At 43.5% G+C, this 27,715-nt stretch overlaps 1 protein-coding gene across 1 annotated transcript in view; it reads left to right on the forward strand.

Annotated features, from left to right (window-relative positions):
• The window catches only part of scn5lab (sodium channel, voltage gated, type V-like, alpha b), a gene marked incomplete at both ends in the record, with an annotated part of 82,006 nt that overhangs the window by 41,446 nt on the left and 12,845 nt on the right, over nt 1-27,715 (forward strand). Inside the window, 3 exons of the mRNA XM_080855644.1 lie at nt 15,703-16,182; nt 24,528-24,648; nt 27,442-27,596. Of these exons, the coding sequence (XP_080711770.1) occupies nt 15,703-16,182; nt 24,528-24,648; nt 27,442-27,596 (756 nt within the window). The remainder of the gene's footprint in view (nt 1-15,702; nt 16,183-24,527; nt 24,649-27,441; nt 27,597-27,715) is intronic.

Genomic DNA, 27,715 nt, shown 5'->3' on the forward strand with positions numbered 1-27,715 from the left:
TGCACCTGTGTGAATAATCAGAATTATTCCAAGCAGGTGGTGGTAACTAGAGAGGGGAAAGTGTTATCAGATAGAGCACCTTGGCCCCTCTGAATCTTTCAGGCCCGGACCAGTGGACCCATTGGTGGGCAGGAAGTGAGTCCAGGCCCGGTGCTCTTTGAAAGGGCTCCATTCAATTCAGTAGGTGACTGAGTTCATGAAGAAAAAATGCAAATGTTGTTTAAAGGGATAATTACCTAAAGGAGATGGCCATCTAAAAGTCCTATAGCTTAACCCATATGCGCCAGTTCCCCCTGCATCTCGTTTTGCAGATTTTTAGGCAGATTCTGCGGAACCTTTAATTGATTGATGATTTCACAGAACTCAGAAACTCATGATGATGTCCTTGTTGATGCATGTAATCAATAGTACCTCAGACTCTGACGTCACTGAAATGACTGAAACACTGGCAAAGGAATGTGAAAGCAATCAAGAGCGAAGGGTAACCCTGGAGATACTCCAGACATGCAGTGTTAACTGAGTCTGCATACTTCCAATGACATTCCCAAAGCAGGGTCCGGTTGACGCTTAGGTACAGAAAGAATCTTGTCAGGTTAGACCTGTGTGTGTGCAACAGGAGCTAAGGTTTCCTAGGGTTTGACCCCTTCTTTGTCAGTGGTGTGTGTGTGTGCGTGTGCGTGTGCGTGCGTTTGCGTGTACGTGTGCGTGTGTGTGTGTGTGTGTGTGTGTGTGTGTGTGTGTGTGTGTGTGTCTCTGTTTGTGTCTGTGGGAGATCAGTTTCTCTTCTGTAGTTGAGTTGCCCTGCTCTCCCATTGGTTGTTGGAGGTGTGTGATGTGACTTTTTAGAATGCAGCTGGGCGCTAATGCCCTGCCATGGCTGTCAGCAGTTAGCACCTTACCGGTGTCAAGTGGGATCCTGGAAAGTTGCACATCCCTTTCAGCCTTTGGAATACCTGCTCTCTCTTTTACTCCGCTTACCACAACAAGGGCCATAGGAACGTCATGTAATCAGCACTACCTCCCTTTAACCACCTCTCATGAGCTCTGCTCCCTGTAACACTACTGCAGGTAATTGTAATTAAATGTCAGGTCCCTCACATTAGGTTGCAGTGCTGACATTTTGGAGGTTATTATACTGTAACAGCTCTGCATTAAAACTATGTAAATTGTCATGCTAATTTTAGCACGGCTGGTCTATGTCTCAACTTAGGTGGACAAATCCTTTTAACCTTTGCTCTGGCCAAGTAAATGTAAGTAACTGTGAAAAGTAAATGTAAGTAACTGTGAAAAGGAAAACTTTTCCTTTCCACAGTTACTTACATTTACTTGGCCAGAGCAAAGGTTAAAAGGATTTGTCCAAAACATAAGCATTCCAAGCATTTTAACAATGATTAGCAACGACAGAGCTCTTGCATAACATCTGTCACCATCTGGGCTCTCTGCAACAAACAGGTACATAAAGATCTTCCTTTGGTGAACATAATCCAGTATATACATTTATTTCAGTAGAGCACTTTTCCGAGTTGATTTCAGCAATATGTTTGAACAAAGATGTTAAAGTAAATAATTTTATGCTGCATACCTTTTCATCCAAACTTTGATGGAAGTCTCGGAGTGACTAGTGTTGGTCGTAGTTAGGGTGTTTTTTTTTTATCTAATAATGACAGCCTTCCTCTATATGTAGAAAAGACACTCTTTTCTTACACCAACTGAGAACTGTGTTAGACTGTGTGAGTTAGTGATACATAAAGGGTTGTAGTGCATGATTATTTCCATTCTTTAGAGAGTCCTGAGGTTGTGCTGTATTAGTGAATATCAGGAGCAGTGCTACCACTGACAACAAACAAACTAATTCACCACCTGTTGTCCCTACAAAGGGCCTGTGGTGAGCAGGACAGATAATTGTCTATTTTTAGTCAGAAGACCTAGAGTTGAGGTCTTCAACTTATGTGCAGGCATGTGTAATGGATGCCTCCAGTGAGATCTTCAACTTATGTACAGGCATGTGTAATGGACGACTTCAGTGAGGTCTTCGACTTATGTACAGGCATGTGTAATGGACGCCTTTTGTGTTCTAGTACCTTCTCACACACTTGCTTGAGTGGTCAGCTGAGACAGGAGAAGCGCAGCAGAAATATCGCAATGGCTTTTCGTGTGACGGCTAAGAGAAATATTGAAGTGAATTGCCTTTTACATTCAATGTGTCTGTGTGACCAGGGCCCAGCCTTGGCTGCCTCTGCCTGCCATGCCTATCACTGTGCATTACGAGAAAGAGGAGGTCATGGGCTTATACGCACAGATGTAGCCCTGATGCCCATCAGCAGCCAGAGAACACTCGTTAATGAGCAGGGATCAGGAGAGGCAGCCCCAGGACCTGAGGGACAGTAGTTTCAGCCACTTATTTATAGACCTCTCTGTGTTTGTGTGCATGTGTTTGTGTGCACGTGTTTGGTTGTGTGTGTGTGCAAGAGTGTGTACACGAGTGCAAATAGGTGTCTAGTATGCGTGTTCCCTGTCCCTGTGTGACTACATCTACACATCTGTAAACCCTGAGCTCACCATGTATCTGTTTGCTAGGTGTTGTTATGTATGGTGCCCAAGCGAGATGCTCCCAAGCAATCCGACCCCTAACTCCCGTGTCTGAGTGTACGCTCCAGCGTGACGTCAGTAGTGTGGGATCGCTGTGTCTCACCTTCACCACAGAGACTGAGAGTTTCACACCCAGGTGACTCCTGAGCCCCATGTCAGGACACAAGTTGGAACAAGCCCCTTCCTGGTTACCTCCCTCTTATCTTTTTCCCTACCTTCAACTTATAGTAAAATAAAGACGTTTAGAGGATTGTTAAGATAGCCTTGTTATTGTCTTCGGTTTTGACTCTGGGGTATTAAGCTGCACAGGGTCTTAGCTGTAGGCCTACTTCAATCAATCAGACACTCTTTATTCAGGCCGTATTAGCGGCATTAGCTATGGTTGGCACTTGATGTTTTCTGAAGTGCATTATTTCATTATTAAGACCTCAAGTGGACTGGAAGAGTTTATGGTTCACTGCCCAGTTTTATTGCACTCAGTGTACATGAGTCCTCTGTGGTGGTGAAACAGTGGCTTCATAAACACAAGTGTCTTTTCACACCAGACACAGTCATATAATGAGTGTTTGGCTCGACAGAGTGAAAAGGATACCTCTATCGATCCAACTCTTGTAGCACATTGAATCAACCGCAATCACACTTCCCACAGGGCTCCAATTCTGGCTTGTCAGGGACAATGTCACATGATATTCTAAAGGCGATTTGTGTATTAAAACACTATTTAGTTTGCTGCCCTTACTTAAAAATTTTTTTTGTTGATCATGCCACATATTTCCATCTAATTGAACCAAATGAAACAAGTCCGTCTCTTGATTTTGTTCTGCGGACACAACATACATTTGTTGAAGTGCAGGTTTTTGTTGAATAACTTTTAAAATATTTTTACAATAAATGATTTTAAATGATAAAAGTGCTTTTTCCACATGTCTGTTGTGTAGATAGGAGTATTTTGGACAGACAATATGACTGTACTTCCTAAGGTAATGATTTATACCTCAGACAGCGCTCACTCTCTAATGTAGGCTCAAGCTGTGATCTAATGGTAACTGATAACACAGCTATGAGCAGTTCAAATTAATCTTATTAAGAGTTATCCTGTTCTAAAACCATTGAGACCATTAGATGTGTCAATATTTAACAACACCCATGGAAGGAATAAAGTGTAATGTTGAATGCAGTTAGTTAGTTTAACTTAATATTGTGTTTTCAAGAGAAACGAGAATAGTTTGTGTAATTCAAGTATATAATGGTTTACCAAATTTGACCATCCTTCTTTTTTCAGTGTACAAAATCTTGTCTTTCATCAGTCCTAAGAAAATGTATATGTATTTGGTTCTTCCAAAGTGACAATCATTATACATTTAACGAGTATTACAAAGCTTTTAAAGACTCACCTCTTTATAACAATGTATTTGTTACAAGCCCTCCAATTTTTATATTATTATAGTTATTACTATACATTTTACTATGATCTGATATACAATATTCTTATAAGCATAATGCTTTGGTTGTTTGGTTATATTGCTTTTTCCATTTTCATAATTGTTCATAATTTCAATTGATTTTGTAGGTCACTTTGGACAAAAGCGTCCACTGAATACCATAACCATTTTCATCCTTTGTGTGTCAAGCCAGTGGCGGTCCGTGCATTTCACGACTGGGCCTTCAGCGATGTCCTACACGATGTTAAACTGAGTGAATCCACCTCCTAATACTATCATTATGACGCCATGGCTATCGAACCATTATATTTATACAGAAAGGCAGTATAAGTGAGCATTGCATCACCTTAACATAGTCGAGTACAACAGACTTTATTAATATTTCCGGAGCATTTAAAATCAATACACCCGTATTAACAATACATTGAGAGTAGTAAACTCTCAGTTATATGATCGCTTGGATATTACTGTCACAACTTAAAAATAAAAGGCGATTTTCAGGGATTAGTCTACAAAGTTTTATTAAGTCTACCGAAAGTAGCCTATAGTCCTTTTTCCATCAAAAAGATAATGCACTTTAAAATGGTGCGCATCAAAAGTTAGTGCGACATATGTGATGGAAAAAGGACTCGTGAGAGCTTAAACAAGTTTGTCCACTAAACATCGCATTGTCCCACCTGCAAAGCAGTTTCATTAAACTTCCCATCCTCACCATATCCAGTTTTTCTTGAAAGTTCCGTCTTGAAAATGGCATTGTAATTGTATCAAAAACTGGAATTATCAAGTTGGTGTAAACTAGTTTATTTGAGTTGGTTAATGTAATTATATTTAGTCTTACCAATTGAAACAACTAGCATAATAAGCATTGAAACGATGTACGTCGTTTTCAGTTTTCGCATTAGCCAGCTAAACTGAGCACTGAAGCACTGCACCGGTCTGCCTCAGTATCCAATCAAAGGACGTTTACGTGTCACGTTCAACGCGAGGAAAGAAATATTCCGGGCCTTCTAGAAGGCCCAGTGTCGCCAACTCGAAATCTGATTGGTTGTCACAACTGTCTGTTTCAGTTCATTCAACTTAAATGAACTGAAACAGCCAGTTGTGAAAACCAATCAGATGTACACGGGCCTTCAATGTGAATTCTGAAGGCCTCAGGGAAGAATTCTGTTCTCGGGGAAGGTTTCTCGGAGCGTGGCAACACGTGATAGCTGAAATATGATTGGATGAAAGCTCTAACATAAATTAACAACGCTGGAAGCTATGAAATGAAGATAATGAACTATGAGGAATAATTGAATACATATTTATGAAAAGAAAATATTAAAATTAAATGTATTTATTACATTTATTTTCTGATGATGTTTAGGCCAGCAGAGAAGGCCTTGAAGGCCCTGACGGACCACCACTGTGTCAAGCACAGCTGATATTAGTGAAATAATACATGCGTAACATGAAGGCTTGAGGGGTATCTGCTGCTATCTTTGTGTGTTTTGTTAAACACAAGCTATGTGTTGACATGTGTGTTTTCTGTAGAGATATGAAAATGACAGCAATAATACTAGCATTTATTACAGGGAAACAGTGTGCCAGTGGAATTCAGTTGACATGTGACTAACATTACTGTAGTGAACAGCATAGCAAATTAAAAACTGCTTTAGGCGTAAAACTATCTCCCTTTGCTCTCTTGTAGTTCCTGATTTGACCTCTATACACTTTCACTGCAGTGGTATATTGGGCTTCCTGGGTTCCAGCAGGCCTACCTATGGTCGTTGTTGCTAGGGTTTGTGGGTAAACAGATTTGTGGATACCTTTGGGCCAGAGCCAGAAACAACACTGGCTAACCATTGGTCATGACTGTAGGTCTACTGCCTTGGCTTCTGATGAGTTTTTTTTTTAAATCATTCAGTATGCACTGAACCAAAAAGCCCCAAATTTAAGTTGATTCAACTTCTTGAATGTTTTGATTTGGTTTTACTTAATGTGACTTTATTTACCATAGAAAACAAATATTTAAAACAATCTCAACAAATGTATTTACAGCATACAGTGGTAGTCCAGGCTCACTTTGTGCCCTATAGAAATTGGTGTTGGTTAGAACTCCTGTTAAATATCATGATCCACAGTTGGATGCTTTTGTTAACAATTTGTGCACCTACGGGCATGGACACACAAGGCAAGTGCCTATATCACCTATACTAAGACCGAGTACTGCTTTTTTACAGTATAGAGGCTTGTATACTGTGCTCTATGCAAAGCCAGAGTACTGTTGAGTTAATGTGGTTTGGAAAATTATTTTTCATTGTTCAATTGGCACAGGATAAATTCATTAATAGATAATCCCAGTCCTCATAATAAATAGGGAGTGTGTGAATTGAATCCTATCTGAGTCGGTAGCGTTAAGTGATGTTATGCAAAGGGACAGTAGGAGCATTTCTTTTTCTAGTGTGGAGAATTTATTTGATTACACCATATCCAGTTTCTGTTGTCTTTGAAGTATGCCTAGAAAGTCGTCTCAGACTGGAAACATGAGGAGGCACTCTTCATAATAATATTCCCAACATTTTTACAGAAAACAACTAAACAACCTTAACTCAGTATGCATGATAACTAATCGTATAGACTATTGTAGTCTATATCAGTCAAGTTAGCCCCCTCAAGCAAGCTGTTTGAGGAGCTGAAAGTAAGTGAATATGACAATTGCATTGAATAATGTCCCAGTTGAAGAGTTTTTTAAAGCAGAGATACAGAATATTGATCACATCCACATCATTTGGAGAAGTGACCGGTGGCAGGTGACAGTAATTACTTTATCCACAATTTCCAGTAAAACTCCTCCAAACAGAGACGTTCAACCTGAATCAGAGCTGTTCGCATCTTTTCAACTGTGACATGAAACAGCTGTGGCCCATTCAGTCACGGCGCCCCCCCCCCCCCTCCCTCCCACTGCCAACCCAAAAAAGAGGGCCACCAGGATGATAGACACCCATTACCACATTTCAGATATCCTCTATTTGCTTGCAGAATGTGCTCCATTTTATCCAAACACTCCTACAGAGCACATAAACACACGCACACTCTCTCACACACACACACACACACACACACACACACACACACACACACACACACACACACACACACGTCAACTCGAGGAGAGTGATAGATGGAAGTGAAGGAGTAGGGCCTGCCTCTCTGCCTGCTTCAATGCACCTGCCTCTCTGAACCTCCACGACTTCCATATCCTCTTTCCCCTCCCCAAAAAAACATACCTCTTCCACATGTCCGAGCTGCCTGTATGACTGTATGACTGTATGACTGCCTGGCTACGTGTGTGTGTTCCCCTGTGGCGTGTGCGGATGCCCAGGAGCCCCATGCAGAGTCAACAACGCTCCTGTGACGGTGCCTAATGCAATGAGCACTCAGGAGTGACACCAAGCCCCATCAGGCCTGTTTGCGTTAACATCCAGCGCCCTGAAGCCCTGGAACTGTAAGAACACAACAACCACAAAGGCAAAGGCACATGGTGATATATCCGCCCATGTTGTCATATCCTCATTACTGCTATTTTAAGTTAAGAAGTGTTTTTTTTTTTTCAGTGGCCTTACATCATCACATAAATGCTCATTAAGCAATTCCCAGTGCGTTCTCTCTATCATGCAATTTGGTTAATCATGTGATATTCTGGCCTCTGTAAACGAAACAAAAAGCAAAGATCAATCATTCAGTACGTTCTTTGAATGAAGTAGAATTAAATCCAATTGGTTCATATCTAAAGAGGCATAGATTAATCACACTTTATTTCTATTGAATGTGAGTTTTGAGTGGAGCGCAGAAAGGCATTCCTGAGAAAATAAATCTACTGTGGGCGTTTGAAGAAGACATCTCACATAGCAGCAACCTCTGCGGCGCAATGCAATCAAGTTTGATTACGATTACTCAGAGGTTCTCCCTCTGTGCCCATTCTGGAGAACAGTGTGGCTCCTCATCTGCAGAGCTTGTCTGAGTGTGTGTGTGGGAGTATGTGTGTATGTGTGTGTGTGTGTGTGTCTGTGTGTGTGAGAGAGAGAGAGACAGAGAGAGAGCACATTTTGTGTGTGTGTGAGTGTGTGTGTGTGTTTGTGTGTGTGTGTGTGTGTGTGCTTGTGTGCGTGCGTGTGCTTTGGGGGTCTGTGGCTATGTGTGTAGGTAATGGGGAAGTGTGTGTATATGCACATACAGTATGTGTCTGAGCAACTATCTGCATATGCATGATTATGTGGATGTGCCCGTGTGTGTGTGTGTGTGTATGTGTGTGTGTGTGTGGGTGTGTGTGTGTGTGTGTGGGTGTATGTCTGTGTGTGTGTGTGTGTGTGTGTGCGTGCGTGCGTGCATGTACACAGAGGAAACAGACACACCAGCTGCTCATAGGATCAGGGGCATGGCACTGGAGCACACCAGGGTGCAACTCCCACAGGTTAAATCACATGTAATTACAAAGAGCTGCTCACCCAAGGGAAAGCTGGAACTAGGAAAGACAGAAAAGGGTAGAGAGAGAAAGAGACAGATAGATAGAGAGAGGTCAAGGGGCAAGGCAAACACAGTGATGTCCAGACAGAGCGAGGATAGAGAGAGCGGGAGAGAGAGAAAGACAGAGAAAGAGAGAAAAAAAGAGAAAAAGACATAGAAAGAGAGAGAAAGAGAGAGAGGCAGGGGAGGCAGTGAGACTGTGTGGGAGAGACTGTGTCTGGGGGGATGAGTCGGAAGATGAATAGTGGCCCACCCCATCGCCTCCTCTGATTCGCTGAGGGCCCCCCGGGCGCTCGGAACGTACCTAATTTATCTGTTTCCTGCGAGTCCCTGCCTGACCTCCATCTTGCTATTGTGATGCCGGCTCTCTCCCTCCACGTTCCACCTCCCTCCCCTCCCTTGTTTATGTCACTCTCATTCAGCCACAAAGAGATGTGGGGAGCATCCACTTCGTATAATTGATATGACAAGACAGGCTTTTCATCAGTGTCACTTCGAAGGTCTATCTATCAGTAAAGATGCCCGAGGTCATCATTTATACCTTTCCGCTGGATATTAGTGTGTTTTTTTGAGGTGATATCCTCTCGCTCTCATGTGTATCGTTCTGTATGGTATCTCTCTGCTTGTGTGTTTGTGGGAGAACGGGGAGAGAGAGAGTGTGTGTGTGTGTGTGTATTTTCCTTTGCTCTATGTTGCCTCACCCGTTGAGCAGGGCTTTCTCACAATTGGTTTTCCAGAGATCTCTCTCTGACCACAGCACCTTGCAGAATCAAAAAGGAGGCCGAACCAATCGAGCAGCTAATTGGTGCAATTAGCTAAATGGGGTGGGCTCAGGTGGAATGGAACCCCTGACATTTGCCAGTATTTCACACTGGAAATTGTTGAAGGTGGCCATGTTGCTTCCAACCCACAGGACCCTGAACCTGAGAATATGGGTGGGGGGCTGAGGTTTTTAATATGTTGATATTGCCTGTGGGGGTCCCAAGGCTGCTGATTGTGGGGTGGATGGGGTGTCTGGGTGGGGCAAAAGGGCCATTTCACATATTGGAAAGCGCCCCACTGCTGTAGTCAAGTGATTTATGCCTCGTATGAGCCTTGACTAGCCAACAGTAGATCGCTTTTATTATTGGGGCTTCTGCTGATGTTGATGTTGATGGTGTTGGTGTTGATGGTGATGGTGATGGTCACACGGAGATGTTTGTGCTGGTTACGCTGGTTTAGTCATTTATAGAGATACAACACCACTGTGGTGGTTCTGTGGAGAGATTATGAAACTTCTCCTGGCATTCACTGGCACTGACATGGGAACATAGTCATGGTTCTAAATAAAGACCTAGCTGCACTATTGACATACTGTGGAACTGTTCTTATAGATTTGCAGGATTTACTGGGCACAGCCCCCATAAATCCCCCTTTCTTTTCTCTGTGCTTACTCTCAATGCTTTATGACGGATACGATTGCACATGCTGTGTGCTGTGCCTTTGGATCACAAGGGATGACGTATGGCATGGCTTCTCAGTTTCAGTAGCTCTGAAAGAACAGTAGAACTGTCCCTCCAGGCTCCAGCATACCCTGTCTGTCAAATATGGTTTTGTGCATTTTCGGCATCAGCGTCAAATGTGACTATCTAGCAAATAGTTCTGCAAAAAGGTTCTGTTTGTTTGTTTGTTCAGAAGCAATTGTATGGGTTGGTTCTCTTGTGACTGGCAGCTGTCTGTCTGAATAAGCCTGAGTGAGAGACTCAGCTCTCTGTTTATACATGTGACCATTTGGTGACATGCATAAGTGTGGGCTTACTTACAGTATATGTTGTGTTCAGTTTTTGTATACATAAATGTACAGATATGTTCCAGGACGGAAACATATATGACATCAGTATAGCGTAGGAAGTCTCTGGTAGAAAATTATTTCAGTATGCTGAATCAAACGGCTGGCTTAAATTATATTGCCAGTCTTAAAAGACATGAATAATAACATTTGATTTACCAGCACCAGAGAAAGAACATTTACTATAATTTTCATCAGAGAGTTGTATTTATAGTATCCAGCTCTGCATGTCTCGTTAGGAGTGCTGTATTGGAAATCAGTGAGTGAGCCTGTGTTTCAGGGTGCTGTCAAGCCCCGTTTTGCACAAGTGAAATAAACACATTGATCCTGTGCTCTCTGTGCCGGTGTACAGGCCAATAGATTCAGGTCAGCCCAAATGTGCTGAGAGGGATTACGGGTTGCCAGTGCCCATGGCACCAGTTTAGCCAAACGGACTTGACAGTGATGGCTGTGGATGTTTATTTGCAGAGCCCTACCCGCAACAACAGTCACCCCTGCATCCCCTACTCCCAATCAGTTAAAAGCCAATCGAAGTGACCACTGCCATATTCGACAACAAACACACTGAAAATAGTTACCATCCGGTAAGTGCTGCCAATATATCCACAAAAAGTGGTGTGTGGCAACTTGACAGAAGGGTTCTCTGGGAATTTTGGCCACAGTTATTGACCCAGTAGCACAGTTTTCTTTTATTATTTCCATCTGACTGTGACACAATCAGGAAATGCACGTGCAGTGTCTGTGTTCTGCTCGGAGGTGGCACTGAGCAGGGCGGGTTATGCAACGGCTGCCTGTGCACACGCTCAAGTCTGTTTTATTGAGCTGCCCTCGGGCATGAGCTGTCATTACCATGGACACGGAGCAGCTAGCACTGCTAATTAGCATCTATTCATGGGCTAGTTCATCAGCGCTGATGACAGTGCAGAGTGCTTGTTTTTAATCCCTCCCCTATAGTGATTAATTTGTCACCTCTGGTTCCCACTCTTCCAGTATGACTTTTATGACAGAGGTTTCTACAAATACTCTGTATGTGGTAAACTCAATAACTTTAAGGATTATCTATATCTCATATCAGCCTTCTGATTTGATCAACTTGAAATGGATACTGGCCTACATAGTGTATAGTACATGCTCAAATAGGAGAGTGGTGTTCTGTGAAATATGAGACTGAATAAATTAACTTTTCTGAAGATTTGAAATATCAATACGAAGACTAAACAAATCTATATTAGATGACCTCTACTGTAGCCTGAGGACAGATGACTTGACTTGACCATCAACCTGTCCAAACAGCGTTGAGTGAAACAGAATGTCTCACCATTGTGTGAGAACACACGTGGTACAGTAAACATTCCACGACAGGAATGCATGGCTGGCCGCACGTTAGCCTGCTAATGTGACCCTTTTCAAAGACTCTCTGCACCACACCTGTCGTCACGCAGCTGCCCGTGTCCGTCTGTGACTCAGCCCACAGTCTTGAGAGGTTTGTCTGTTCTGTTCGCATGCAACACGCACAGAGCACCATCCTCAACATCTACACTGGACATATGTCGATATGTGTGGCCTCTAGCATGGCTAGCTTTCAGTCATTTCAGAATAGCTTGGGTATCAACTGTCCCCTGGAAGACATTATTATACTGTTTTTGACAGCTCATTTTATTTATTTTTTTATTTTATTTTTTAAATAACTTAATTTTTATCCTGCTTTTAGTCCTGTTCATTTAGCATTCCCTGTATATATGAGGGAACACAGATAAAAGTCAGTTGTCCTAGCACAATGAAAGTATATGCTAGAAGAATGCTAACTCTTATTGTAACTAAACCCCATGTATGGGGGAAAAGGTCTTTGGGGCACAAGGGAGATGACCTCCATTGGTCAGTTTGGTCAAGAGCAGCCTGCAGAATTATTAACCAGCCAGCAAGAGAGGCTACAAATTATTTACCATTTACAGCATAATTAAGTGAACTCAACACGGGTCTGGAAACTGTGACTGCAGGAAGTGTAACTGGAGCATTCATGTAGCGACATGGGCCATTGAGTGTGTGTGTGTGTGTGTGTGTGTGTGTGTCTGAAGGGGTATGTGTGTGTGTGTGTGTGTGTGTGTGTTTGTGTGTGTGTTTGTGTGTGCGGATGTGTGTGTACAGCTGTTTTGCTATACCTGTTTCATGGTCGAGGTACTGCTTGATTGACTCAGTTATATATCAGCTGTCTGCTACAAATGTTATGTACAGTCTAGATCTGTTTGAGGATATCAATCTGTGATAAATACATAACAGGACACTGCTTAACCTGCTGGCTTAACAATTCAAATCATTGTGCGTATGTTTTTGTACATAATAATTGATGAAGTTTTAGCAGCCGTTCTGGGTCTCTTGTCTAAAAGTAAGATAAGTGTTGGGTGACGGCACAAACTGCCACACCAAACATCAATCTCTGTAAAGCCCCGAGGGGGGTTCAGGGTCAGACACCTGCCAAGGTTTATCCAAGTAACTCTTAGTGCCTGCAAAAAAAAACACAACCAATCATACCTGTCTTGCCGCGAAAGTACCTGATCATGGCTATCAGGTGCCTCTGGGCAAGGAGAGGGACCCCTCCCGGAGAGTCCTGAATGCACAGGGTCAGTAGTTTACGATGACAGACATGAAACCCTTACACAGGCTGCTGCTTGGTATTCATTGCCAGGAGCATGCGCATGTAGCTTTGGGAGGGCTGTGTGTGATATTTTGAGTAGCCGTGAATTGCTAAGCGAATACAAAACAGGCCAGAATATGGTTGCTGCTTCTTGAAAATGAAACTGAGGAGATATTGTTTGAAAGCCCTGTCAGTAATTAATGCCTAGTCTGTTAAACTTTATATAGATGACTTGTGTGAACATTCTTTATGTTTTCTAGCTTTGTGATTAGCCTGATATGGTAGGGCAGAAAATGGTGAAAGCAGACAGAACAAATCAGATCATTGTATCATAGACTAGGCTAGCTGTAGCTGCCTATCATACAGGATGTGTGTTTACTGTTTGTGTGTGTGTGTGTGTTGAGGCCTATGTGTGTGTGCATGTGTGTGTGTGTGTGTGCATGTGTGTGTTGGGGCCTTTGTGTGTGTGTGTGTGTGTGTGTGTTGTAACGGTTTGACTAGGACTAGGCGACAAATCAACCATTACACAGGAATCAATTAGTCACAATACACAACATTCAGTGTAGGGCTTAACTGACCCTTTCCTGTTTAGAACTGAGATGAACTATTGACTTGCAGGATTCAGCAGAACACAGACTCAAGGTTTCATTGCAATATTATATTCAAAAGCACAATTAACACACAATATCATTCATATACAACACAGTTTTGGTTGGTGCAACAGTCTGTAATGAGGGAGAAAGCATATGAGAGGGGAATTGATATGTCCAGGCCTGGGCGCAAAAGTTCAGAGTTCAGAGTTTTGGTAGTCCATGTCTTAGTCTCTGTATGGGAAACAATTCATAGCATTCTGAAGCACCCACAATCCTCCAAATGAAGCCCACAGCACATACAAACAGGTGGTCACAAAATAAACAAAATAAAGCCCATGGCCCATACAACATGCTCTCACCATGTAATGCAATAAAGCCTCCGGCTCATACAAAACAAAATAACGTCAATGTAACAAAACATTTCATGAAGACACAACCAAATAAAGCCCACGTCTCATACAAACATATCAATAGAATGTCGGGCAATAAAGACACGCTAGGGTCACCAACAAAGAAGGCAGAGGTTACCCAACCACACCACGTTTAACCATTCATTAAAGGGAAAATATCAGTCCCAAGTCAAGTCCAACTAGAAGATACTTCGCCGCTCGGCGTAACAAAAGTATTAGCACCGGGACCGGGTTTCTTTCTCGTGTGTGTGTGTGTGTGTGTGTGTGTGTGTGTGTGTGTGTGTGTGTGTGTGTGTGTGTGTGTGTGTGTGTGCTCGCATGTGTGTTTATGTGTTGGGGCCTATGTGTGTGTGTGTGTGTGTGTGTGTGTGTGTGTGAGTGTTGGGGCCTCTGTGCCTCTGCAGGCGCACCTAGTTTGACTGATGGGTCCCCGTGGTGTTGTGGGGGTCTGAGCTGTCACTGCTGAAGCCTGATCAGTGCCCCTGGTTGGGACATCTGTTCCTTCATCAACATCCTAAAAAAATGCTTAATGCTAGTGGACACCTCTTTTACACCTCACAGATGCTACATTATTGCCTGATTCGTCATGAGAAAACTTGCATTTAATCAATTATATATTTAAAAACATATAAAAAATAATAATTCATCATTCTTCAGATTGTTAATTTCTTAAAGCATTCTAATCATGTTGTTGAATATTTATTCAGGTAATCCCCCTCAATAATCCATACTTGTTACACTGTCCTGGCTGTTATTTGTTTGGGCTGTATCATTCCTGTGCCCCTGTGCTTACAAATATTCTTTAGGACTGAACAATAGTGATCAGTCAAAATCTTGCAAGTTGAACTCCATCCCTATTTCCCAAGCTCACTTGTGCAGTGGTCTTTGTTACCGATTCCTCGCAATAAATGTGTCCTGCATTATGTCCATCTTGGGCTGCTTCCCAACTCCCCTGTGACACCAGAGATGACTGCAGCAAACATCTATCCACATAGTGACTTGGCAAAGTTGATAAGCAGGTATAAAAGGGCTGTACAATAAGCCTTGGCATGACGCCACATAATAAGGGCCACCTTTGTTGACCAGGTGGTGCAGGTGACTGAAACAAAGTACTGCCATGGCAACTCCAGCCTACGGATATTTGATAAGGCATCTTCATTTACTTTCGAGGGAAAAGAGAACTATAATTAAGCATGTCTGGGTCTCAATTTCTGTGTTTCTCCTACAGCAGCCAAAGGTAATTGACTAAATTGGCCTTTTATTTGTACCTCCACTAAATAGCAGCCATTACATAGCTGTATTTACACACATCTTCCTTTTCGAGCTCTAATGTTGGTACTCTGACTGTGTGCTATAGACCTGATGTATGAATGTTATAGTCATTTCAAATTCACATCTGATTTATGAGAATTAGGCCCTTGACCTCGTGTGAGAGAGGCATGACATTTAAAGTGCAGTTTCAATCACACCCGCTGTTTATATCAGCATAGCTGGTGTTCATTCAGGCCAGTAATCAGAGTTTATACAAAAGAGCACCCTTTCCCTAATTTCAAAGGAATCCTTATATTGTAAATAGCTCTGTGTCCAAGATTTTGAAGGTTTTTTGAAAAGATGCTTTACACATATTCTCTCTCTCTCTCTCTCTCTCTCTCTCTCTCTCTCTCTCTCTCTCTCTCCCTCTCTCTCTTTCACTGACCGTTAGGTCCTGAATCTTTTCTTGGCCTTGTTGCTCAGCTCGTTCAGTGCTGACAACCTGTCCGCTCCAGACGAGGATGGCGAGATGAACAACCTGCAGATTGCCATCGCCCGCATCCACCGTGGCATGGGCTGGCTGCGCCGCGCCATCTGCGACTTCTTCAACGGCAACTTCAAGCGCCGGCGGCAGAAGGCCAAGGAGGCCAAGGCCATGCTCAAGCTAAAGCGCCTCAGCCAGCAGGCCCAGTGCCGTGCCGAGGGCAACGGTGCCGCCGCCGTCATCGGGCGCCACGGCGAGCGCTACGCCTCGACGGTGAGCGGGGCCGGGAGCGATGCGGACAGCTACATGACCAACCCTAACCTGACCATCAGCGTACCCATCGCGCCGGGCGAATCAGACGTGGACTTTCCCGAGGAGGAGGAAGAGGACGACGAGCAGAGCGACAGCTCAGAGGAGGAAGAGCACGAGGAGGAGGAGCTGAAGCTGGTGAGTGAAGAGTGTGTGTGTGAGTCAGGAAGTCCTCTTAATATGGCTGGTCAGGAGGTGGATTCCTCTGTTGTCCATTAGCAAGACATGCCCATTGCATTACGGCTCTCAGTTTGACTTTTCTTTTCTTATGGTTCAGAAATATCTTGTGCTGGACTCAAATTAGCCATTGGGGGCTCCCAGTCAGCTGTGTTTTTGTATTAGTATTTTTGTTATACGTGTAAGAATGCATATAAACATGCATATTTGTTAAGTGACACGTGTCCATTCACTTTATCCTGACATAACAATGCCTCTCCAGCACAAACAGAGCCTTTTAAAATGGCCGTCATTAGAATGCCTTGCTATAGAATGGCATACACCGGTTGCTTTTGTGTTCTGTCTGGAGAGCAGTAGGTTGCCATTGTGAATGTTTAGCTGTGTGCTCGTGCAAATTTCCTGTCCATTACCAAAAAAGAGAAACGCTCCCTGTACTGTAGGTTCAACGAGGCAGTAAATGGCCCAGTCTTTGATTTGACTCTGTCAAGATTTTCTCCCTGGCTTTGTGAGATAATTGAGTGCTTGTGAAATAGGATCGCCTCTCTTTGTTGTCTGTGTTAACATAGTTCCCTTGATTACATCTGGCAGACAAAGACTGAGCATTGGCTTGTCATATAATCTTCCCTGCCTCATAACAAAACATGGGGCACAATAGTCACCATGATTCCATATGCAATAGAAGATTATCAACTTAATTTTATGATTTATTGAGAAATGGTACTGTATATACATAATGTATTCGACTACAGTATAATACAGTATAGATAAATATTCAGTTGGAATTGTATTTACACTTATTGAAGGCCGTTCTGTGTTCACAATGCTAGGTGAGCATACAGAGATGAGTGACAGTAATTCAGTATATTTATTGAATTTGCACTCATGCCGGATGTGAAGGTTAGGAAATTCCAATAAGGGTTTCAATCCCCTCTAGTCAAGTCCCGCTCCTTCCCCACCCCACTGTAAGTTGCTTGAACTCCCCTAATCAGTATAAAAGAATGTGACATTTTCAAGCCACCAAGAAGCCAGAGATCTTTTGCCTCTGCACAAATCTGTGGTGAATGGGTGACTCTCTCTCCTTCTGTCTCTCATTCTCTCTATCTCTCTCCCTCTCTCTCTCTCTCACTTTCTCGCTCTCTCTCTCTCTCTCTCTCTCTCTCTCTCTCTCTCTCTCTCGCTCACTTACTCTACCTCACTTGTACTCTCTCTCTTCCCTCACTCAGTTTCTCCCCTTTTTTCTCAGTGGAGGGCTCTCTCCACCCCCGGCCAGAGAGGCTAATAACTGGCTATCAGGCAGGCTGGAGCTTTCTCTCCACATGAATTGAAATGCCGTACACCCACACAGAAAGGCTATTTTCTCCAGTCCCCCCCACACCGCTTCCTCCAGAGCTGAACCGCCACCCCTCTGCCCCAAAATGGATGTCATGTCTAAATCTACCCTGAACAAAGATTTATATGATCATTTTTGCAACAGAATTTCCCCTCATCTAACATCTCTGCATTTCCCCCAATCACTTTTGAAGAATTAGCTCCTCAAGGCTACAGTAGGTTTGGATGCATAGCAGCCTTATTTCAAATCAGTCTGTATTTTTTCTTGAAACCTCTGTAAAGGTTATGTGTGCCTGTGACTTCATGTTAATCTTCTGTAAATACTGTGGAATGAAAAAATCTACCAGAGACAAGCTAACAGATGGATTATTCGATAGTGACAGCAGACTGACACTCATCTAGCCTCATAACTTCCTGTTATAGCTTCCAGTCATCACACAAGTATGATTCTGGGAGGTCCTGAATGTGTCTGAAAGTGTCTGGCCGCCTGTCAGACTCCGGCTGTGGGCTGTGTCTGGGGCGTCTGGGGATGTAGGGGAGGACGTGTCCCCTCATGGCAAATCCCCATGTGCCCTGGTTGTGTAATGGGATGGCCCCTCAAAGGGCCCCCCTCTTTCATAATTATTACGTTGTGCTGAAAAAACAACTCTGTACAAAAACATTCAAAAATAACAAAAAAAGCTATCAAAGGAGACCCCTGATCTGCTAATCCACGGCTGGGTTACTGCCTCAATAACATAAACACACACACGCACATACTCTCTCTCTAACACACACACACACACACACACATACATACTATCACTCTATCACACACACACACACACACACACACACACACACAGAAGGAGACATATGGGGAGATAATATGTCAACAGACTTCAGTGCCTGTCTGCATAATCAGGAGCATACAAACACACTGTTCTGTGCCCGTTTAGCACTGAGGACCGCTGTGCTGCTTTAAAGCTCAGGTTTTAAAACTGAGATGAGAAATCTATTTTTCACTGCATATTTAATACACGTAAGACTACACAACTGAGATATGTAGTCAGCACAGTCCTTACAAAAGTTACAATCAAGTATCACATGTGATGTTGCTTTGGTATAATCTATGTATATAACCAAAGTGTAATGTTGGCTTACTGCTAATTTTTCAAGGAGTGTGGATTAAGTATGGGATGCTTTTGGTACCCACCTGTGATAAGTCGAGTTTTGTGTTGTGAATGACATTTGTTCCCCTCCTTGTAATCATTCAATACACCTGGTCAGCCTCTTCTCTCACATTCCTCCTTTTTACCTACCTCCTTCACCCCCCCCCCCCCCCCACTGCTCTTGCTACCTCTCTTTTGTCTTCTGCTGCACCTGTCCTCTCCCGTTCTCTCTCTCTCTCTCTCTCTCAGTTCTTTCATCATTCTGTGTACCTGTGTCCCCCTCCTGTGGTATCACCTCGGTATCCCTGTGAAGCTCGTGGGTGAGCGTGCAAATCCAAACTATTTAAACAGCTGTACATCTGTTTCCAGCGCCAGACCTTTTCTCTCTCTCCCCCCCTATCTCTCGCCTCCCTATCTCTGGAGAATGGCATGATCGAGAGCAGGACACAGAGCCACTGACTGCATCACCTCCTGTATGCATCTCCGACCACAGGCGGCAGTTTGCAGTGTGTTATTTAACACATGGCATATGTCAAGACCGAGCATATGTCACACGCTCTATGGGCCCCGTATAACCCAGGGTCAGTTAGACAGGACACGAAAAACCAGACAGTGCTGTTTTGGCACCCATCTATAATCTGGCGTACTGCTGAATATTAATGTCCAGTGAAGAATTTGCCATTGCTTGAGATTAAGAGGCAAAAGTTAATAAGTGCTTGGCTACTTCTGACTCTTAAAATAGCCTTGACTTCCGAGAGTCGGAGCAGTTTTTTGAGAAGGCTTTTTTTTGTGTGTGTGAGGGCTTGGCCTGTGCTCAGTTGGTGCCCACTGAAGCAGACAGCCTTATCCTTTTCACAACACCTTAATGTCAAAGCATGGCCGCCGGGGAAGGAGCTGTGGCGCTCGCTGTATCGCACCTGAACTAAATCTGCCGAACAGAGCGGGGGAGGAGGGAGGGACTCATGCAGATGAGATTTTCCCGCTCGCATTCTCCCCTGGGCACAAACTCCACCGCTGGACCTGCTAATATCTCAGACGCGATGTGTACCCTCTGAATTAAGCCTCTATTAAATATGGTTGCTATTATATTGACAATCGTGTTTGTCATGACACTGAGAATCCCCCCCCTCCCCGCACTTTTAACACCAGTAAACTCTTCACTGCTCATATGCGATTGGATCTGGAGGATTGGCTTGCATGTTTATGTTAATGGTGGCGCGTCTATAGACGGGCGGATGGGGGATGATTGAAACCACCCTTAAGCTTTATGGATAACTCTGCTCCGTCCCCCTAGTCTTGTCACATGCAGATCTGTCACTTCCCAACTTGCATGCAGATCTGTCACCCCCAGCGCAAATGAGGGGAGGTTGCGAGCACAGCCATGAATCACCGCTGGTCCCCCCCGAGCACAGTGTGCACGGCATTGAGTGATAGAAGTCCCTCACGCTCGCTCTAATGCGATATTGAACGGCGCCTTGTTTGCATTACTGTCGCTGAAAGAGAGAAGGGGACCATATGGGGATGAGGATGTGTCTGCGTCGAACGCTGCCCTGGGGCTTCCGGTTCCCAGTGGCCCCTCGGAGGCAGCTGGGTCATCACCCAGCAGTCAGTGAGTTCTTCACCGTGGCGAGAGCAGTCAGTCGCTCGCTCGCTCATGCTGCTGCAGGTCCTCCCAGAACAGCTGAAGGCATTCACGGAAACAAGCGATCAGGGGGGAAATGGTGCTCTTTGGTCTTGTTAACTATTCAATTACTTCTCTGTGCATGCACACTGTTTTTTTTGACAGATTCAATGAAGAACAGGAAAGAATTGATTTGATTCTTTATTCTTTCCGTACACTGTAGCTTTCTGGCAGCAGTTAGGAGTATTTTCACTCAGTCATATTCCCTTAATACATTTTCATCATTCATAGCTTTCGTTAAAGTAACATTACATTTTACATTTATTTATTTAGCGGAGGCTTTTATTCAAAGAAAGAAACATATACACATAAGTACATACATTTGATCAGATCCCTGGTAATACTTATTATTAAGATTATTTAAGGGGAAGTTTTTCTACCTTTTGTGTAAGGATCTGTTACATTTTGTGTTTTGTTTTCATATACAACTTTATACAACGCATGCTTCTAAAAAAAAAAGAGGATATAGTTTAATGCACATTACATACTCAGTAAATGTGTGGAAAAAACAAAATGTATCAGATACATTAACCAGTCCAATGGGATCAAAATCCCAACTAAATTGCCAGATGAAAATGTTAATTTAATGCCACAACAGTGTGCAATGATATACCGATTTGCAGGCAAGCAAAGGGACTATGTCCCTTTTTGGATTATAGCCTGCAGTACTGCTGGTCTACTTGAAGGATGAACAATAAACACAGCCCATGGGTATGTTGAAGTTGTGAACCAAATGACTGTACTAATAAATTCATATCGTTTAAGAGAGAGACCTCTGTTGAGTCACACAGCAGCTGGCCTTATCTCGTTAACACGAGCCCCGAGGTGAGATCCAGCGGAGGGAAACGCTCCGTTTGCCCTCCACACAATCTGCCTCCTGACCAGTCATCAGGCAAAGTCAGGGGCAGAGTCAGCCCCAAAGCCCCAAACACTGGCATCTCACCCGCAAGCAGAATCAGTGCGTCTTTAAAGGGTCACTGAGCACTGATGCATCACCTGGAAATAAGGTTGGGTTACGAAGATAAACGTTCTTTTTGGAAAATGGAAATTTAAAACAGTGGCGTAATACTTCCAGCACTCATTTGATCTCATCTTCTGTGTTGAGGGCTTTACTGCTATAAGGAACACTATACATAAACATAATCGCACCTCTAATTTTATCACTTTACAAGTATTTGTAAAAAGCATTAACCTTTGTGGGCTGTTGACAGCCAGGCTGTGTTTCAAAAGAGAGACAGTCCAAGTTCAAGAGTGAGGACAATAACATAATGTGATGCAGGTGAGCTTGGCGCCATGAACAGTATGAGCAGCATAGGAGATAAGAGCTCAGACCATTAAATAAACAAATGGTAAACTAGTTAGTGTCATACAGTGCACACGGACTGACTGGAAACATGCCTACTTTATTTTGAGCAAACGTATTATATGGCATTGCCACGGCCATAAATAACTGGATAGCTTTTCAGCGTGATTTGATTATGACCTATTGACAGAAGATAAGAACATTGATTAGATTTACTTCGACATCCTCCAGCACTTCTCATTTTGCCCGGTCAAGATAGGGATAACACAAGCAGAGAGATGTTTTCATGACCCTCAGCCTATATCATTTGAGGACATTTTTGTTCTCCGCTCACTCTTAAAATCCTCCACAGTTGACCAGTAAAGCCTCCGCGGATCCCTCCACCTCCCCTCCTCTATCCCAGGCTAAGTGCATGTAGCCCAACTCCTAATCCAGCATGGCGGATGGCCTACCCAGTGGCCTGCCCAACAATACATGTGGCTCAAGGGCTCCAATTTCATTGCGTTTGGATGGCGAATGCCGTTTTGCGCCACCATACCCACGGGAGCGCTATTAATAGGCCTTTTGTGGTGGTCAGTGGTCCCGGAATGTGCAACTCAAGCAGGCTTCAGGCAGGGATTCCTCACATGTTAGCCCTGCCAACAAGTACGGGCCATAAAACGCAGGACGGAGGGGGGGGTTAGGGGGTGAGTGTAGATGGCCGTGGCTTCACAGAGGCTAATGGGCCGTCAGAATCCTTACATACAGGCCAGGACGCCCTGCTGAAGGGCCTCGACGTGAACTTCAACCAGGGGATGTCTGTGAATGTTTGTGAAGGATGCTTGACAGTTTTTACGAACCCTGTGACAATATTAGGTATACTACACCTCCCGTTCAATCCTATTAAAGTGTCATCCTCTCATCTCGCACAGATCTATGTAATATATTGTTCAATAATGAATGCTGTTTGTTTGTCATTCCTGTTTGGCAAGAGAGATTGAAAAACGATCCACCCCCCCCCCCCCCCCCCCCCCCCAAAGCCTGTGCCATGTGCGGATGTAACTGGAGTAAAGGTTGTTGTGGTGGAGGGTCCTTGTTAATTGTGTGTATAGGATGGCAGTGGTACAGACGGACAGGTGAGGGCAGGGGAGATCTGGTGTTAACGCACAGCAGCGTGCTGAAGGACGGCGGCCCTGGGGGGTGAGAGGGAGAGAACACATGCCCACAGTCAGCCAGTATTGAGTGAACACAGCAGGTCTCCTTACAGACCAGACAGGCACAATTCTGTTGCTGGGATTTCAGATAGGTGGAAATTGAGAGGTAACACTTGGGATTGGGTAATTTCATTTTGGTTAGGAGCTTCTTGGAGATCATGGCCTCAGGACCGGCAGGCATCTGGAACCGATTATGAGTTTCCTAGACATCTTATCATTACCAAATAATACATTATTATTGTAATTTGAATATTAATATTATATAATATATTAATATAAGTAATATTAAAATTACTGTCAACTAATCTGCACCCTGTAAAACTCTATTAGCCTGTTGGCCCGACCTGATATTTACTCTATTCTATTTCTATTTACTCACCATGATCGGCAATGTGAAATCAGCAGCACATGTATATGAGAGAAAAGTCAAAAAGAAACTGGATATTGGAGAGGTTCTTTCTCTCTCCCTTCCTGGTCTTATTCTGAATCTGTTCCATTGAGTCATACTTTGCATGAATTGTGTCGCTCCTTCATGGTAGACCGTCATTGCCACTCCACATTTACCTGTCTGTGTGCAGACCCGAGACACAGCAGCCATGTGCACAGCAGCAGCCACAGCAGCCACAACCATTGTGTCACAACAACTTACATCAGCTCTGAAATCACCATTCTTTTATCAGCCAAACCATCTGCACATACTCTCTGCCAAATCTGAATACACTCTTGGTCATTTTTCAACACTGATAACAAAAAAGTGAATTCATGAATGTAAATCTGTGTCTGTAAAAGATCCTTAAGATAAGCATAATTTTTATTTGACCCTTCTGAGAGGTGTAGGAAGTCTATCCAGGGCAGTGAGGTCTGTGGCATTTGTCACTATAAAGTGCTGTCATGACATTGGCTTTTTATCATGCCATTGCGGCCTGGGGACGGATCTGTCATTCCGAAGGTCTTACAGGCGTTAGAGCATGTGTATGTGTTCGTGTGTGGTTGTGTATGTGTTTGTGTTTGCGTGTGAGTGGTTGTGTTTGTGTTTGTGTACGTGCGTGAGTTAAGTAGCCAAGGGGGCATTATGTTTCATGAGACACTGTATCCACATGACAGTGAAAGGGCCAGCATCTCAGCAACCCAGGCCCTTCACCGTGAGGCCCCAGCTCACTCACATGGGTCAAGGGTGGTGGACACAGTGAGGGACAAGGAACAGGAGGTCCTCAGGCAGGCTCACCCTGTCCCTACGACCCAGACTGGCGCTCACACACACATGGGTCAAGGGTGGTGGACACAGTGAGGGACAAGGAACAGGAGGTCCTCAGGCAGGCTCACCCTGTCCCTACGACCCAGACTGGCGCTCACACTGCCATTGACCCACAGACACAGTGGACACGAGTGCTTTTGATTCACTCACAAACAGAGATGTGTACATTAGTGCCTACAGGATATGTATACATTCAGAATATTTGCATATAATCACAAGGGTCAGTATAAGCAGCATTCAGATGAAATTCAGATTTAGTTCATCATGCATGTGTGAGTCCAAATAAAGCAACCAAGGATGTAAAAAGAGGCAGTTGGGCGATATTTTCATCCTAGAGGTACAGGGTGGTTCACTTCCAATGTTTGAATGTATTGGTACACCTTACACTTTACAGAAGGATGACATCAGTCTGTCAGAGGGCAGCACAGTGGACCTGAGGAAACCAGGCGAAGAGGAGGATGAGTACTCTGAGATGGCCGAAGAGGCTATGGACCCTGACAACTGCTTCCCCGATGGTAAGTGTTAGACAGCATTAGGAAGAGAACGTTTATTTAGGTTGTTTTTATATTTTAATTACAAAATGATTTAAGAAGGTAAATTGACACAAATGGCCTTTATTTTAACATTCTGAACAGATTGGACACTAATTATTATTTTTTTTATTTTTTTTTTTACCAATGGTAAAGAGCGTTTTCATAGTCTTAAAGTCGGACTGAAACATTATACTATAAAAGAAAATGTCTTCCTAGTTTATATTTTTATATTATATTTAAATACGCTATAAGTCCTGTTATTGAGAGATGAATTGAAGGAACTGCTTTAGACAACTCACACTTTTATAGCTAATTGTTTGGATCTATGAGCTTACATAACCATCCTCAGTATGTTTGGATCTATGAGCTTACATACCAATCCTCAGTACCCTGCTCTTATTCTTTGCTTTCCACTCCCAGGGAAGGCAATTTAATATAAAACATTTAACAATTAACTGACATTTGAAAGGGCAATGGGGCATTAAATTGAATGTCCTGTGTCAGCAAACATTTGAAAAAGCATGTCAGGGATGAAATGGGCCTTGTTAATGTGATGATGACTTACTCTCTATATTCAATTTTGTAGAACTAATCGACCCTCCAATCGAAGTGGAGGTACACAAACATGCTGACCCAATCAAAGACCGCCATTAAAACAGGATGTGATAATCTAGTTTCATATGGAAATTGACAGGCCCGTTTACTGTAAAGGATTTACCAATTGTATGCACACATTCAACACAATTATGAAAATCCTGGTGCCCTATGAAATGCTTGCACTTTTTTTAAACGGAAATACACTGTTTTTCATTTGTTTTCAAGCCTTTTCTTATTTAATTTTGGTTTAAATAATGCCTAGTTGTAATAGTAATACTTCAGCCACTTTAAAAACGGCTGTGCCTCACTTAAAGAAAAATCCTGTGTCAGGTTTCAGACACCAATGGCACTGCAGATTAGATCCTATTATATTAGGCTCATCTCAGGAAAACAAGAAGCAAACATCATTCGTCCATCATATGATACAGAGACCGTCTATCTGTTAGCTGCTATAAAACTGGGCTCTGCCAAAGCAAGCCTGTCTTTCCTGGAAGATATCAGGGATGGATAACGCTGCACTCAGCCCTAGCCTTAGCTGGTCAGCCCCCGTGGGCCAGCTGTGTCTAAAGCCGTGGCGATGCATTACGGGGATGTGAGTCAGAGTGTCAACTCATGTTTCAACTCAGCCAGAGAGGAAATGGATTTAAGGGAAATGTGTGAGAAAAAGTGTGTTCTTTGTAAAGATTCCTGCTCATGTGGATAGAACCCAGAACGGATAGTCAAACACCGTCACAGACACTCTTTACCCACACCTCAGTACATACACGTCAAAATAAATATCTTCAAATGTGTATAATGTATGGAAATCTCTTAGACATGCTGTGTGTCCACTGTGGGTAACAGGGCACTGGCTCTCTAATGATGCAGTCATGATATATTTGACTCTCAGCGATAACAGCAGAGAAGTGATAGAATGGGGAGGAGAGGGGGAAAAAGCTCATAGTACATCTGGAATATACTCCAGTCTAGGGGTTGTGGAACCGTGTTAACAAGAACACAAGCAGAGAAAAATAACTGGTGCAGAGAGAAGGGCATGACCCTTTGCTAATTAATGAGAACATGCACTGTTTCAGGCATATAATTACACTGCTAAGTGAAGAGTTGTTTTAGAATAAAGAGTGAAAGAAACGATGAAATGACCAACATCTGTCAAGGGGGAGGAGGGATATTATGCAATATGGAGAGTGCCGTCCTGGGCTTGCATACAGTCTGTTCTTTTAAAGAAAAGCCAGCCATTCTGTTTCACGTGTGAAAACAATTGGACAGTGGACACCTAACAAAACAGAACATTCACTCTGAAAAGAAGGCTTTATTCTGAGCAGGCTGCAATGCAATGAAGTTACACTGAAGCACCATTGGCTCCCCTTAAAAGCAAGACATCCCACATCATGACTGGATGAATATCTTGCTACAGTTCTGCTGGAAAGCAGTTTATCAGCCTTGTCGATCAATTGTTTGCGAGAAGTGGAGCAGACAACAGTAATAGCTATGCTCTGTGAGTGAGTCTAGGGGCATTGTATGTTCTAAGCTAAACACATCTAAGTGGTAAATTACTGCTGGCCAAGAGTGCAGAAGAGCTCACCCATTTCCTTTGTGCTTCTGGGTTCCGCCATATCTTGCCTACTTTGTCATGCTCATCGATGGCTTTTGATTTCTGATGGATAGCCGTTAATTGGCTGACAAGTTGAGAGGCCTAGATGCTAACACATTCCTGGCTTTGGAGAAAGAGCCGGGGTGTCGTTATAAATTGAGTTTCGTGTGCCCTGTTACCATAATGCCATTATTACATTTACAGGCAATAACTTAATTTGGACAGGGCTGGCTCCGTTGCCTGTAATGGAGACGCTTTGACGACTGGGGGCGGCTCAAATGGGATTTGGTCTCAGCAGCCCTTTGTTCTGAGGGGTACTGTCTTAGAACAATTAACCGTCACTGATACAGTGTGATGGAGCTGGGAAAGGATCATGCTTTATTATACCCACTAGAATAAGAGTAATCAAACATGGGCTTTTCGCCAGGCTGAATCATAGCAGCGTAAGGTGCAACATTTCAGTTAAGGAAGGGGGAAAGAAGGGGGGAAGGAGAGCACTGTTGTGTTGTTATCACATCACCTCCAAAGCAAAGAGAAGCTGTTTTCTGTTTGGATCCCGTGTAATTCTTTGCCTTTTCCTTCACTAGTGTGTGTTCGTCACTTCCAATGCTGTGACGTCAACACAACAGAGGGGCTTGGTCAGGTGTGGTGGACGCTGCGGAAGACCTGCTTTCAGATTGTGGAGCACAGCTGGTTTGAGTCCTTCATCATCTTCATGATCCTGCTGAGCAGTGGTGCTCTGGTGAGTATCTTTAACTGGACCACAGGAGCCTCCAATCCTCCTTGTTATAGGCATGGACTCAAAGACATACTGAAAATGAACTGCTGAGGAAGTGATATCGATTCTCTTTGCCAAAGTAA

This window comes from Sprattus sprattus (assembly GCF_963457725.1).
Source record: "Sprattus sprattus genome assembly, chromosome: 17".
In the NCBI taxonomy this organism is placed as follows: Eukaryota; Metazoa; Chordata; class Actinopteri; order Clupeiformes; family Clupeidae; genus Sprattus; species Sprattus sprattus.